The sequence below is a fragment of the Protobothrops mucrosquamatus genome, unplaced genomic scaffold (assembly GCF_001527695.2).
Source record: "Protobothrops mucrosquamatus isolate PMUCROS unplaced genomic scaffold, P.Mucros_1.0 scaffold694, whole genome shotgun sequence".
NCBI lineage: Eukaryota > Metazoa > Chordata > Lepidosauria > Squamata > Viperidae > Protobothrops > Protobothrops mucrosquamatus.
Window position 1 is genome coordinate 140,355 of NW_015386977.1, and position 12,263 is coordinate 152,617.

Genomic DNA, 12,263 nt, shown 5'->3' on the forward strand with positions numbered 1-12,263 from the left:
AGAGAGAGAGAGAGAGAGAGAGAGAGAGAGAGAGAGAGAGAGAGAGAGAGAGAGAGAGAATGAATGAATGCAAGGGCAGGGAATACAACTCTCCATTTTCAACATTTGAATAACTTCCACTCTATGAGTTAATATTTCTTTATACCCTTGTTAATTTAATTGTTTGCCCCATTTAATCCTATTCTATTCAAATATACCTCATGGTTTCATTCTGATTGGATAGTTTTTAACCTACTCAACATTTATTTAAATGCTGCAATTTTATACAGTAATTATATATACCAATTTATTTCCCAAATTTCTTGTCTTCTGCAATTTTGTTTTTTGTCAGTAGAAACTGGGCACTTGATAAGTACATGTGGAATTGAATTCAGAAGTCCCATGAGTTTCAAACTTTGTGTTTTCTATATCCTAATATCACTGATCACTAAATGCATGGCATTCCAGACCTTTATCATTTCCTGTTTTTCAGGTAACATACAAATTAATAAATCAGATCAAATCACACAGGATTTTAAGAGATCCTTAATGCACCACTCATAAACTTACTGCTGAGAAGTGCAATTAAGCCGTATTTATTTGAGGATTATTTGAAAGAGCAAAAAATGAAAAGAGGAGTCGCACAGATGCACGATAATGGTCTCGAAAACTATTTACACATTCCTACATGTGGGAAAAACATACCCACAGTGTTCAGATCAAGAATGCTCATTTTCCTTCCTGGTATTAATGCATTATAAGATCTAATAATGTAATAGTCTGCCAACCAAGAATCTCTCCGTTTCAACCTGCCGTGTCATTCACTGGGGAAAGACAATAAAACTCACTGATATGAATAATTTATTGGCATGTCGAGATGACAGCTGCCACGATAAGCAACCTCTTGTTATTTACTTGTCAACATGTGTAATTTGTCTTAAAAAAAAAACCAGAGCAGTAAATGTCAGTGACATTTGAGGTGGTATTTAAATGATTTTCAATCAATAGGTGCAATTGTGAATGGCTCCTCGTTCTCCCTGCATGCTTTCTTTTGTTATAGAAAGGTTGAACATCAGTATAATGGAAGAATTTTCCATATTGCTCAAGCTTTGCCATTTTTTTTAGCAACGGGATTGAGGGATGCTGTCCAATAAGGGTGATTTAATAATGTCAAATGCAGTTTCTGGGTCACTACTTTAGATGTTATGCAACAAAAAGAAATTAAGTATTTATTTATTTATTTATTTATTTATTTATTTATTTATTTATTTAATGTCTTTATTATCTTATAAGTAACTCAAGGTGAATATACCTAATATTCCTCCCTCTTCTTATGTTCCCCATAAGAATAGAGGAAGACAGGCTGCACTGAGAATGATTGGCTCAAAGTCACCCAGGTGACTTTCATGCCTAAGATGGGTAGTCCTTTAACAGTCTCCTGGTTTCTAGCCTGATGCCTTAACCACTAGACCACGAGTGTCAAACTTGCCATGTCACGTGACGTGTCGTGACGTAGCGGTGACTTTTTTTGCCTTTCCTGGAGCTGGGGTGGTCGCGGCCTGCGTATGATGCAACCGGCACGTGGGCTGGCAGTTTAACACCCCTGCACTAGACCAAGTCAGTAACAGCTGGCTTTATTTAACTAATGTTAAAGGAAAGATAGAATGCCTCCCCTTCAAGGTTTATTTTCTTATATATACCATCTACAATGGTATAAGACACAAAAAAAGCCATTTAAACTAACCAATGTAACAGACTGCTAAATAATTTATTCTGTGTGTATGTTTAATCAATATGAGAGAATATTTGTAGCTTGGGGTTGAACTGTGGAGTCCCTGGTGCTCTCTGAACTTAGTTTTGCTTGTTTGTAGACATGTCATTACTCAGTTAGGTAACACTTTCTATCCACTGGAGATGCTACCTAATTGAATAATGAAACGTCTTGGAAATAACCATGTTCAGAGCGGAATAAGACAACTCGCCATGGCAACTCACCATGGCCTTGTTGCCATGGTCAATTCACCATGGTCAACTCGCCATGGCCAACTTGCAGCGGAACAACTCACCACAGGACAATTCAACAATTAAATTTAATTATTTAAAATAATTGAAATATAATTTTATTTTTTGTCGTTCACATTTCATTTCGTCTCTCCTTTGGCATCCTTTCTTTACTGATTCTATTTCACTATTTCTTCCATATTAGTCCAACTCTTAGCCATGGCGAGTTCTCCTAGACCTGTTCAGAGAGCTCCAAGGACTGTACAATTTGTTTATGTGCATGATGTACTGTGATATATCACAGCAGCCTTTCTCATCAAGTGTTGTTAGGGGTTCCACAAGAAATCATGATTGGGAAAAACAATATATATATTTTTTTGAAATTCACGTGCCGTGCAAGGCTAGTACTCACAGTGGTGTGAATTTTTAGGTGCCACAACTCAGCTGCCAGCCTGCCACTTTTCTGATGTTATCAATATTGTAAAACCTGGACTACATAGGGTAAACATGAACTGTATTACGAAGCTTTCATAATTTTTGCAATGTTTATGCAGAGATTCCCCAAGATCTGGAAATCATTTCAAGGATTCCTCTGAAGTAAAAAGATTAAGAAAAGCTGTACTCGAGAATGGAATGTATAGCTAAGCTGTGTACAATGTGATTTGTGCAGAAATCCTGATGCAAACATTCTGGATGGGAGAAAATATATGAAGTACGTACACTATTTTTGAAATGTTCATTTTCTCCTCAGTTTAACCTACCCTTAGGTTAAAAATTGATGAGAGGGGACAAAACAGGGGACATGCAAAGTTGGAATCATGCAGGCAGCGATCAGAATGACTCTGGGCTTCTATCCAAACACTGTAAGATCAAGTCTAGAGAAGGCTTTTTCCAGGAAAGAATTTTCAGGAAAGGAAGTCTATGTGATATACATGGGACTCATATAAAAACTCGTGGTTGCTTGGTAGAGGGAAAGGTTCAAAACCAACACGGTTATCATTAAAAACGTAATTGTCAATTCTTTGGTTTGTACCATTTATGTTAACTGGAATATCACATTCATATTCAAATGTTGTTAATGGTTTGGATATTTTCACACTCCTATATCTCAGCTGATTACTTGTGCTTTTCAGCATGATGCAAGTTTAGCACATATCATTTCCTCATTTCCTGCATGCATTTTTGACTGACGATGCTGAGGGTAAATCATCAAAATAATATTAAAACAGGTATCTGAAGAAGTGGTGCTTGGATAAAAAGTGCTTAGACAAGAAAAAAAAATCCCTTTGAGAACAGCTTCTGAACAGGTGTTTCATATCTTGGTTTTTATGAATAATTATATGCAGATTTACCCTTGAGTACAATTGCTTCAGCCCTAGTTAGAAGCAGAAATAATAGGGATTTGAGGCTACTCTAAATATGATAATTTGGTGTACAAAGAAAGAATAACAGCCGTTTCCTAGTTGCATGCATTTCAAAAAAGTTTTAATCTAATCATAAACCTTCAAGAGTGGATGGTTATCAATGCTACTAACATAAAGCAAGTTATTCTTTTTCTTTTAAGCAAAACACCATCTAGATTTTCCAGTTATTTCCTGAAAAAGAGCCCAGAGAGTAAAAATGAAATAGAATAACATTAAAATTTTGAGCCCACTTATAATGACTTTGGAATGCAGATATGATTGCAGTTTAAGCTCAGTCGTATTATATTGTGGTTTTGTGGGTTTTTATATTTGTTCTTTATTTCTGTTCTATGCTTTTAATCCTTGTTAGCTACCCTGTATTACAATTCATACATTTGGCAGCCATACAGATAGTGAATTAAATAAATATCCAGAGGAGTATGAGGGGAAAAAATGTAAATCATATTTGGCTTTGGGTCCCCCCACCAACTCCGCAGCAAGGATAAGAAAAGGGTAAATCTCATTCCTTTAATGGAGCCATATGGTTACCGTCCATCAAGTGAACAAAACAATTTGATATGACAAAGTGGAGGATTTATTCTATTGCATATTTTGACATGAAGAATTTAGCTCTGAGCCAAAAATCCTCCTTTGCACACTAAAAAGCCTAGAAAAGACTTTTGTATGAAATGCTCCGAGCTGAGAATAAAGGGATTGATTGGTAGTCTAATATCTATAAAAAACATATTCAAGAAAGAATAACATAGATTAATGGTATGACACTGTATAAAACAGATTCCAAGACTGCATTTTTAGACTACAAGAGAAACTTTTGTAGGCTCACTGGAATGACTGGAAAATATACACTACCAGGAATGTTTTTTCTTGTATATTTGGTATTTTCTAAAGATGATGCACATTTTAAGAACCAGGGATGACCACTGACATAAGAGATAGATTATTCATATGTTATAAAACCAACAACATACAAATATAAAATCCTGAATATGGAACACAGTTGCATAAAATTATTTTGACTTTGTGCCAACTGGTAACTGATAAGGAAAGCTAATGGCAAGAATCTTGAGGACTATTCATTGTTAGACAAGAATATAATAGTGTCTTACAAGATTATTATGCCTACAGCTGCTCATAACAGTAAAATTCCAAAATAAAAGACAATAATGAATGATCTTCTGTCTACTGAAAGAGGAATTTGTGCTCAGAAATGTATTGAACTTTATTTCAGACTATCCTTGTTAAGGCCAGTTTTAAACTTTATAAAACAGAGTTGTTCTTTTGAAAAGGACACAAAGGATCATTTCGTACTGGAAATGAAATGAGTGAATAGGGTTGTAAGGTATTGAGCTTAGAAGTTACCTTTCATTTGTAAGCATCTTTTGTTATTTAGCAGTCTTTTAATAAAGATCCTCACAACTGAAGAAATAATACCCTTGCTGGGCTTATAGTGGTATTTTCTGCAGCAAAAATTTGAAACACGAATGATAATGGATACATACATCTGGAGGTGTTAATCTAAACAGATTAACTCATCTATATTCCCAAGGGGCACATTCTTGACTTTAGAAAACATCTCTGTGAAGCTGTTAGATGTGCAGCAAATACAGTGCCTATGTAGTCAGCTCCATGAAATTAATCCTGTAACATTGCTACTAGTTTACAGATTGAAATCCTTCTGGGCAATGGGAGGTATGATGGAAGTTTGAGAATTCTCTGTAACTAGAAGATTTAATATCTCTGATCAAGCTCTCATACCAAGACCCAAGGTACCAGGGGTTTTCTACAGCCTTGGGATTGAGCATCATACCATGTTTGGCCACAACAATAGAAATGAAGTAAAAAATAAATGATTTGTAGTTTTCACTCAGACACATGGAATAAAAATTAGGCAGTCTTAATCAAAATACTCACAGATCGGATCCAGAATACCAAATATCTCCCTGACTCTCTGCTCTTGGTTAATATTTTGAATCTTGCTTATAATAAGCAAAAATTGTAGCAGCAGCTGAAGATACAAACAACAGTAGGAAAGCATGGATGGTAATACTTAAGAAATGGCTTAAATTTCTAACTCCTTGTGACCCAGAGTCCCACAAAGTCAGCTCCTTGTTGTCTGACTCGTGTTTCCTTAAGTAATTTCAGAAGCCTTTAAAACATCCAGGGAAATACAACTCTTCGTGAATGCAAATGAGGGTTATCATCTGAGATATATTGGTAGGGAATAGATCTCACAGAAAAGTTATTTCTGAGCAATCATAAATAAGATCTGGCAATGGTGAATTAATTGTATTCTTTTCTCCAATACTGTTTTTTTTAAATGAATAATGTTCTACAGATGAAGCTACAGGTGCGTGTTCTAAGGTTTGTTTCCAGTAAGGCAGGATCAAGCCTTGTTAAGCTGCTATTTGCTATTATGGTATATCTTAGCGAGTTATCAAAACTGACTTGAAATGATCCTTAAGCATTACTTACTGCCTTTGTTTCCCCAAATCCATCACAAGCTGCCAGGTATTTTAATACTTCCCAACTAATGTGCAGTCATGCTAAGTTTCATAGAAATGAGTACTACTGTTTATAATTTTTCTGGCCTTGGTCATTTTTGAATGAAGTTTCAAAATAAGAGACCTCAATGCATATTGTCATAGTGCCATTTGTGCTTGCATTTTTTTAAAACCTTAATTTTTACTTTTTGAGAGCAGTGATAAAATATCTTGCTGAATACCCAGCAACTTTAGACTTCCAGTTTTCAATCCAGAGCTGTGATTGCTTCTGTTGTCTTTAGTGGACAGTTCTTGGCAGCTACTCAATACTTGTGACTGCTATCAGCTTGTACAGATTGGTAGACAATTCTAGTGCATTTCACTGCATTCTAGCAGGAGCGATAGTCATTTACACAGGGGACTTGTTGACAATATCTGTTAAGTCATTAATTGTGAATTAGGAAGGCCATAAAAGCCCAGATGATGGACTGGAAGTCAGAGGGTGTTTTATAGAGCAATGAACCCAGGTGGTTTGGTTTGATATTTTACATTCTTTTCAACATTCCTGCTTAAGTCGATGAAGCAAGTGGCGGCCCGGTGGTCTATTTGAGACAAATTAGTCAATAAGCAAACAATGTGGTTAGAACTGCCTGAGCATTTTTAACACACTGACTCGAAATTTCAATTGATCTTGGTCTTGTGGGATTAGAAAGATTCTCTTTAAATGAGAAACTCCCTTTAATCAGTACACATATCCTTGATATTTTGCTGCTCGCATTAAAGAGCTTTTTTATTTATATAAAAAATAGAAACTTAAGAACTTTTCTGAAGTCAAATGCTAAGAATTGAATTAAATTAATTAATGTGTTAGTCAAAGGGCCAGCCGTGAAAGTAGCTGTTTGTTTCACTTGTTCTGCAGCTGTATAATGGCAATAGCAATTTGTTGCTAGATCTGGAAATCTTAAGTATAGCTGGAGAATGCCTGAATAGAGCTGCTGGTTACAGAAAGCAGAGGAAAGCAAAGTGTTCTGCTACTGGTAGAAGAGAATATTTGTAGCTCAAGGTTCATCTGTGGGGTCCTTGGTGCTCTCTGAGCTTGGTGGTTTTCTTGCAGAAGAGCAATTCAAAGTTTGTTTGTTTTCTTGCAGACATTTCATTACCAAACTAGAATGAAGTGCTACAAATGAGTGGCTTTGCTCTAGTAGTGGTGTGCCCTGTCAGTGTTGGTGGGAGTGTTCTTGGTTCCTTGATTAGGCTGCTGATTAGCTCGTTTGTCTGCATTGGTAGTTCTTAATTGGGGAATTGTTTACTTCTTGATTGTTAGTCTAGTGCTGATCTTGGTGTTAATCTCTCCTCACAGGGGTGTTGATTGTTGTTGAGGATGTGTTTCAGGTCTGTTTGTTTCCTTTTGAGCTTTTTGATTGTCTTTTTTGAGTGTTTTGTAGATGTTATTTACCTCTATGTTCCTGTTAAGGGCCAATTTATCTGACTGCCAAGCCTCCAGGAATTCTCTGACATTTTTGGACTTGGCTTGCTCTAGGGTGCTCACAGTTTCCCATTTGAAACTATGGTTGAGTCTATATGTTGTGAAATTAAAGAGTTTTCATCAAAGTGTTCCGGAAATTGCTGGCCTCATGTCTCTAGAAGGCACCAGGTTGAGACATGAGGGAATTATGCAATGTTCATAGATCATAGGGGCATTTTATATGCCTGAAAGGTGATCATCTTTGATATTAGAGGCCCAATTGCTAAGCAGGATTAAAATAATGACACATTTCATATCACAGTGATCAAATTACAGTGCTGATATTGGATCTTATTGAAGATCAACTGTTTCTGTATATAAAGAAGATCCCTGGTTTTTGTCAGTTTGGAGCTAGGTAATAAATCTATTCAATAGAATAGAATAGAACAGAACAGAATAGAGCTGGAAGGTACCTTGGAGATCTTCTAGTCCAGAACCCTGCTTGAGCAGGAGAACCTATGCTATTTCATGCAAGTGACTGTCCAGTCTCTTCTTAAAAACCTCCAGTGATGGAGCGCCCACGATTTCTGAAGGCAAGCTGTTCCACTGGTTAATTGTCCTAACTGTTAGGAAGTTTCTCCTTAATTCCAGGTTGCTTCTCTCTTTGGTCAGTTTCCAACCATTGTTTCTTGTCTTGCCCTCTGGTGATTTAGAGAATAGTTTGACCCCCTCTTCTTTGTGGCAGCGTCTCAAATGCTATCATGTTACCCCTATTTCTCTGACAGGAGGTGGTAGTAGTAGTAGTAGTAGTAGTAGTAGTAGTAGTAGTAGTAGTAGTAATAATAATAATAATAATAATAATAATAATAATAATAATAATAATAATAAAAAGTTGGAAGGGATCTTGGAGATCATCTAGTCCAACCCCCTGCTCAGGCAGGAAACCCTATACCATTTCAGACAAATGGCTGTCCAGTCTCTTCTTAAAAACCTCCAGTGTTGGAGCATTCACAGTTTCTGGAGGCAGGTTGTTCCACTGGTTAATTGTTCTGTCAGGAAATTTCTCCTTAGTTCTAGGGTAGTTCTCTCCTTGATTAGTTTCCATCCATGCTTCTTGTCCTGCCTTCAGGTGCTTTGGAGAATAGCTTGACTCCCTCTTCTTTGTGGCAGCCCCTGAGATATTGGAACACTGCTATCATGTCACTCCCAGTCCTTCTCTTCATTAAACTAGGCATACCCAATTCCAGCAACTGTTCCTTATATGTTTTAGCCTCCAGTCCCCTAAACATCTCTGTTGCTCTTCTCTGTACTTTTTCTAGAGTCTCAACATCTTTTTTACATCGTGGTGACCAAAGCAGTAGTTTGGAAGAGGAAGCTATGTATTTATTTCAGAATTTTCTGAGGTGAGCTTTCCTTGCATTGCCCTCTTTCTTGAATAATGGGGAATGGCCAATTAAAACAAGACTACCAGTTCTCCCATAATGCCAATCAGTGAATTGACATTATCATTTTCCTTTCCCTTTTCAACACCACTAAGTAGATCAGACCAAGAAATGAACTCTACAGGAAAGCTAGAACTACTTTTATTGAGATTGGCTGTAACAAGATCTTGAAAGTCTGATTGATTGTGCTCTACTTCTTTCCTTCCCACATACTGCAGTGAATCAGGGTGGTGTCTGAGTGCAATGCTATTATTGTTGAGCATGATGTTGGGAGATGGAAGAAAGATCCACAGACTAAACAATGATTAGATGAGAGGCAGTGTAGCCTGCCAAAGCAATGGGGATGTGGCCAATGTCTCAAAAGCGACCCTCCATAGTTTTTTGGACTGAGAAGGAGGAGGGGGGGAACTTGTACTTTTAGGCTTTCAGGTTTGTGTTAATGTAACCTTACAAGTTAGAGCTAGTATTTTTAGATGTGTTTCTTCTCTAGACTAGCTCACAAGGCTGACACTGACCCACTTTGAATGATTATCTTGTTTCCCAGGCTTAAAAATGTTTCAACCCTGTTTGCTTAGATAATAGTCCTTACATATTTTCATCAAGGTCAACTCCTTTACTTTCTTCATTTCCTCACAAAAATGAGGAGGGCTATGCTGTAGGACTAAATTTCCAAGTGAAAATCCATATATTCACAGAAACATTATAAATGAATGCTCCAGCTTCCAAATTTGATTACCAGTCTTTTTTATCTGAAATACATAGCGAGAAATCTGTGCTTATAAACCAGCTGAAAACGTGGCTTCTTACCCTTTAATTATGTAATATTTAATTAACCAAATATCAAAGCAAATGAGACTAATTTCCTATTCTTTGTAGTGCAAACTGCTGAACAAAATAGATTATTTAGAAGCATATTTCCAATAAGCTGGGATAATGTAATGCCTAATTTGATTGCAGCGGTAATGGTGGTAGCACGCGAAAATATATTAAAACCTTTGTATATTAAATGACTGCTTCAAGTTATTACTCATACCTCTAATTCTAGGTCCTCTCTGTCCATGTCTTGATGAATGCCTCCAATGTAAACATTAGGGTCATAGTATTCATGCCCTGATGAATGCCTGGGAAAATAAAGCACAGTTTAGGTTATCTCTCCCGATCCTAATTAGCATATTAATCCTCCCCCAGTCACATGACAGATCATCACTAATATGTCAGGCATGCATCCAGACTGATGCATTGCCTGTGATCAATGGCACTGAGGTTGTTAGCACATTAAACAATGGCCCATCCCCTAAAAGCAACCAAATATGAAAGCTGTCTTGCCTCCTTAATATAATGGCCCCTCCAGGTGTGGTTTGCTGCCACTAGACAAAAGAACATTTATTCCACAATAGTCTTGAACAGACTACCAGTTAACAGTGCCAGTTCACAATCAGGCAAGATACAACTTTAGGGGAGGTAAAGCTTGGGAAAAGGTATTGTGTAAATGATAAGATGGGAGAAAAGAGGAACAGGGAGCACGTCTATTGTATTGCAGAGGAGGCAACCTTGGATGACTGGGGACACATTTCCCCCCGTTTTTTAAAAAAAATCTGCCAACAGATAGAGAGGGTAGTGCTGTGATTAATGATTTCACTGAAAAAGATGGATTTTTGCTCCTTCTTTTCCATCTGTGCATCTGTCCTGAGAGGTTTAGTCTGTAAGATGCAGTATGCCAATTTCTGTCTTCACATAGCTGTTGTTGTATTTTTGAAAAAAAAAATATCAACGGGAAATTGTGTGGTGACTGTTCAGCAGCAGGCTCACCTTCCATTGAAAAGATCATTGAGTCAAAAGGGAGTAACTGAACTGAAACCATAGGAAAAAACTGTGATCATTTCTATCTATCATTTGGTATGATTAAAAAAAAGACATTGGATTGTTTTTTTTCACAGAAGAAGAAAATACTTGGAAGACTTTTTATGCTTGCGGTGATATTGAAAGGGCTGCTGAAAAGTTTTCTCTTTTTAATTGTGTTGCTAGAGTCACTGTGGGCAAGTAGGTGGCTTTATAAATCTTCTAAATAAGTAAATAAATAATATTCCAGCCTTCCTAAACTCCACCCAAGGAAGAAGATCATGATGGAATGATGACCTCCAAGGTCCCTTCCAACTTTTATTATTATTATTATTATTATTATTATTATTATTATTATTATTATTATTATTATTATTATTATTATTATTATTATTATTATTATTATTATTATTATTATTATTATTATTATTATTATTATTATAGGTGGGGAAAGATGGTCCCTTTGTGACTTGTGGATTTTAACTCCCAGAGTTCCTGAGCCAGCATGTCTAGTTTAATGAAGAGAAGGACTAGGGAGGGTGACATGATAGCAGTGTTCCAATATCTCAGGGGTTGCCACAAAGAAGAGGGAGTCAAGCTATTCTCCAAAGCACCTGAAGGCAGGACAAGAAACAATGGACAGAAACTAATCAAGGCGAGAAGCAACCTAGAACTAAGGAGAAATTTCCAGACTGTTAGAACAATTAACCAGTGGAACAACCTGCCTCCAGAAGTTATGAATGCTCCAACACTGGAAGTTTTAAAGAATTGATTGGCAGCCATTTGTTTGAAATGGTATAGAATTTCCTGCCTGGGCAGGGGGTTGGACTAGAAGACCTCCTAGGTCCCTTCCAGCTCTGTTATTCTGTTAAGTCCTAAAAGGGCCATCATTCCCCACCTAAAATATGAGTGATTTACAGTATATATTTGATAGAGTTTATTTATTTATCTATTTATTTAGTAGTGAATACAATTTTTTTTTGCTAAATTATCAATTAGACAGATGGTGATTTCCTTAGTTTTGTTTATTTATGCATGTAAATCCTTTAGCGGTAATTAAATATTTTTATAAATAAATTATACTTTTTTTACTTATGTCTAGGTACAAAGCCATTAGGCCTGCCACATCTTGACTACAGAAATGACCACTAGATGGAAAGAAATACAGTTCACTGTGTCTGTAGCCATCCAGATTGTTTCTGCACATCGTGGGCTAGTAGTAATTAAACTCTAGATATGTTTATGGAAACACAGCTAGGTGAGCATACTGGTTTGGTCAGCAATATGTTTTCCATTAAAAAAATCAGCACGATGTTTCCTACTCATGAAGCGGTAAATTGTTAACTAGTATTGCCTGAATTATTGCAGTTTCAAATTGGTAGTGCGAGAGTAATCCTGGGAAATCCACAGAATTATATTTTTTCATATGGGCTTGTTTCTATTGGGACATTGGCCAAAAAAGGTGTCTCTTTGCTGAAATGTGTTGTTTTTTCAATAACTGCACCCAGTAAAAGGTTAGTTTGCCCTTCTTTCATTCTAGTTTCAATTGCCAAGCAAAGAAAATCTTGTTGAGGCTTTTAATTACTCAGTCTTTTAAATTAATTTGGGTGGTTCAATTATATGCTTTTACTGC

The 12,263-nt window shown here is 36.6% G+C and overlaps 1 protein-coding gene across 3 annotated transcripts in view; it reads right to left on the reverse strand.

Moving 5' to 3' along the window:
- The window catches only part of PDZRN3 (PDZ domain containing ring finger 3), a 199,473-nt gene that overhangs the window by 14,296 nt on the left and 172,914 nt on the right, over positions 1-12,263 (reverse strand). For all 3 annotated transcript variants that reach the window (XM_015818172.1, XM_015818171.1, XM_015818170.1), the window contains one exon: positions 9,825-9,912. In XM_015818172.1, coding sequence (XP_015673658.1) covers positions 9,825-9,912 — 88 coding nt within the window. The remainder of the gene's footprint in view (positions 1-9,824; positions 9,913-12,263) is intronic.